The sequence below is a fragment of the Morone saxatilis genome, unplaced genomic scaffold (assembly GCF_004916995.1).
Source record: "Morone saxatilis isolate NCDOM2014 unplaced genomic scaffold, NCSU_SB_2.0 Contig9, whole genome shotgun sequence".
NCBI lineage: Eukaryota > Metazoa > Chordata > Actinopteri > Moronidae > Morone > Morone saxatilis.
The window spans coordinates 19,958,183-19,961,550 of NW_023340268.1; the positions used below are offsets into that span (position 1 = coordinate 19,958,183).

The following is a 3,368-nucleotide window of genomic DNA, read 5'->3' on the forward strand; positions in this document are numbered from 1 at the left end:
TGGTGTTAAAATGGAGGTGAGGTATTCCATATGCTATGACTGTGAATCAATACGACCAGTCTGCAGGCTCTGTTAAGGATGGATGGATTGAGATCCGGCTGCTCCACTGGGTACCTGAGTGGGTCTGGGCAGCTCTGTGCCGCAGGTACACAGGTAGAGAAAGGTACAGGCCGAGCTCACTCTGCCGTCTCCAGCTGGTCCAGTAACAAGGCTGCCTGACCTTAGAGCCCCTGTTCAATGAGGAGGCTGGCAAAAATGAGTGGAGATGTCAGGGATAGGGCTGGGTTTACATTCCAAGCTGGGAGAGAAATACAAGAGGGTTTCCAGATACTGTTTGTCTTGGTTTTACACTGTCCAGAAGGGAAGTTTACTTCCATCCTAGGAACAACTTCTGTGGAAAAATAACTTTCTGAGAATAAGATGAGATATACTTTTGTTCAAGTCCCCCTCCACTCAGAAATCAGTGTGGTCCAGTATGTACTTGTACAGTGTGATGTAGAAACTTGTGATGTAGAAACCCAGCAGTGCACATCCTCTGAGAATGGACTTTACAGTGAAGGAGGAGACATCCTGTGTCCAGCAGGAAAACAAAAATTTGCATTCATAGATTCTGGGACTTTTAATAAAGTAAACGGAGTAGAGGTCTTTTTTAAGGGCTTCAATGCAGAAATGATAAGACATCAGTCACCAAGCAGTCAATTTGTATATGTATTTAACTGGAGGGGATCTTTAAGTACCACTGCAGACAGTTTAATAAGACATTCCTGCCCAGTCATTGGAGTAAAACGGTTATCTTGCAGAGAATTAATTACAGGGAGATCTAATTTTTCCTAGTTTCGGCTTGTTCATCCCTATATGCATATATTTTGTATAGGCAAATGATTTCTCTACCAGGGAGCACTGACAATTAGATTTTACTGTAAAATAAGAGTGAGGCAAGCTACTTTGTCGACTGTGGACTGTGAATGTGACAGTGTGAAATGAAATGTAGTAACACATGTATAGAAACCTCATCTAGCACATGGTAGTGGAATGTGTCCCTGCCACAGACACTGTTTCAAAGAGACAGTGCTGGGATGGGCTGTAAACAAGAGCAGCTATGGCATGCTGGGACAAAGGATATGAAATACTAAAAGCCAAGTCAGTTTCTATCTAACCTCCAGAGGAGTGCTGGCATTGCATAAATGGTGCAAAGACAAGCTGGTGCGTGTCCTCTCCTCAGAGACTGGTGGCTGTACACAGTGAAACTGCACACTAACATATTGGAAAGCACCCACACAGCAATGAGCCGCGGACTCACGACGCGACTCACCTCACAGTTATTGGTTTTATTTTTGACATACTATACTTTCAAAGAATATCCTGCTCCACCACCTGCAGTGTTTTCCTCAATCCTTACCTCACACACTAACCACAGATGATCAGGTCTGTCAAAAAAAACACAACAGCCACACCAAACCAGCATCTTTGAAATAGGTGCGGGCCAAAACCTTGCACACCCAACATACCATGTAAATCCCAACCTTAACTGACACCTCACAATAGCTTTTCTGTTTGAATAAAAGAGCCTTTAATCCACAGGAATATTTCAGGTTGAAAAATGAGGTCAGAAATACACTGTTATCCACCTGCAGCCTGTTTCATCAGCTAAACAGAAGTCTGATGTTAACTTCTATCCTATAAATGAAGTAACCGCTTTGTTCAGTTTCACCATAATGGAAACAATGACACTTACGATAGGGTGTTTTATTGAAATAGCAAAAGAGCTTCATTTTGTGGGACTGCTCTGTGATAAAACCTTTATGGGAAAAGAACATTCAATTATATGAAAGAGTGTGGGGATTTGTATACCAAAGTGCCCTAGGTTAAGTTTTTTGTGTGATTTGTCTACTGTGCCTAGACTGAATCAGATACAGGCCAATATATTATATAATATGTGATTACTGAACTGTAGTCCAGAAACATTATAGAAAAACAGAAAACATGATACAAAATATAATTTCTATTATTTTTGTATAACTGGTTTATTTGTCTCACTTCTTCACATAGGTGTCATTTAGTAAAATTGGGACGTTTTCTATTTGAAAATAAAATAGCCAAAGTAAAGCCTGAACTAGCTACCCTATGATGCTCATGCTGTTTGTACGTTACCTCCTTAGCAGTTCAACAATCATTTATCAGTCACTTTTGTTGTACTTGTATGTTTTGACTGAGGTGAAGAGCCATAGGCAGAGGTTGTATGGAAATGTTATACCTCATCGTGGGATGGGCAAATTTAAAATCCTATCTCGACTTATGTTGTAACTAACCTTTGTGGGGCAACAGGTTTTTAATAAATGACCCCCCCTCCACCAAAACATTTTTCAGCAGTATTTTGGTTTGATACTTAAATGGCCAAATGGTAGATGGCCCTCTGTGGAGGTGACTGTTAAAATCCAGCATTTGACATAAAATTTGATACCGCTGTGTCTCAAAGATTCAATCCACGGTTTCCCTATACTTTATTAAAACCCTAGAAAGCTTTTTGTTGTAGTATAAAGAAAGGTACACAAAAGCAGCTGTTTATAGAAGGAAGCTAATTGTAAGTGTGCCATAAAACTGCAGAAGCACAAGCAAACAAACTCACCGAGCAGTGCGGGGTTGCTGTTGCGGTTGGTGGGTTTGGGTGGAGGGACAGGAGGCTGCTTGGCATGGGGAGGGACGGGGGGCGGGGCGTCACAGTCAGCAGAGGAAGAAGCGGGTCGAGGTGGGTCGTCGGCTATTAGGGAGACCGTCCTCGGCGGCTTGGCCACAGCTACAGCGGCAGAGGCGGCGGAGGAGGAGGAGGAAGAGGAGGAGGATGAAGGAGGGGTGGGGGTTGGACTCCTGCCGGACTCAGTGGAGGGAGCGGTGAGAAATTTCGGGGGAAGCAGAGCCTGTTTGGCTGGCGGAGGTTCCTGCTGAGGGTCTTGTGCTGGACGAGGGTCAGGGGCGAAGCGGACACCAACGGACTCTACAGAGGGGGTACACACATGCAAACACAAACAGTAAAGGAGAGCTCACGACAACAAGGTTACTACTGTGGCTCTACTAAGCAAGGGAAACACAAAAGGGTCACCGCATACAGAGAAGCACTGGAGAGAACGCTGAGGTGTTAGTGATCAAGGCTCTGCAGTTATTAGAGGATGAGAGGTAACATGAAGCAGACACGGAGAGAGATCAAAGAAGCACACAGGGGTCCTAAAGATTTGTTCATCCTTCTTTTCATGTTTACCTAACTCCATGGATCAAAGTTTGATATTTACTGTTTTAGTTTCTTGAGCCCGTTAGCTTCTTAACCGCTGTCAGAATTACACTTTGATCAATCTGTCGCGATTGGTGACCACTGC

General features: G+C 43.6%; 1 protein-coding gene across 1 annotated transcript in view; it reads right to left on the reverse strand.

Annotated features, from left to right (window-relative positions):
• The window catches only part of phactr4a (phosphatase and actin regulator 4a), a gene marked incomplete in the record, with an annotated part of 18,229 nt that overhangs the window by 8,351 nt on the left and 6,510 nt on the right, over nt 1-3,368 (reverse strand). The window contains 2 exon segments of the mRNA XM_035681977.1: nt 115-246; nt 2,627-3,037. Of these exon segments, the coding sequence (XP_035537870.1) occupies nt 115-246; nt 2,627-3,037 (543 nt within the window).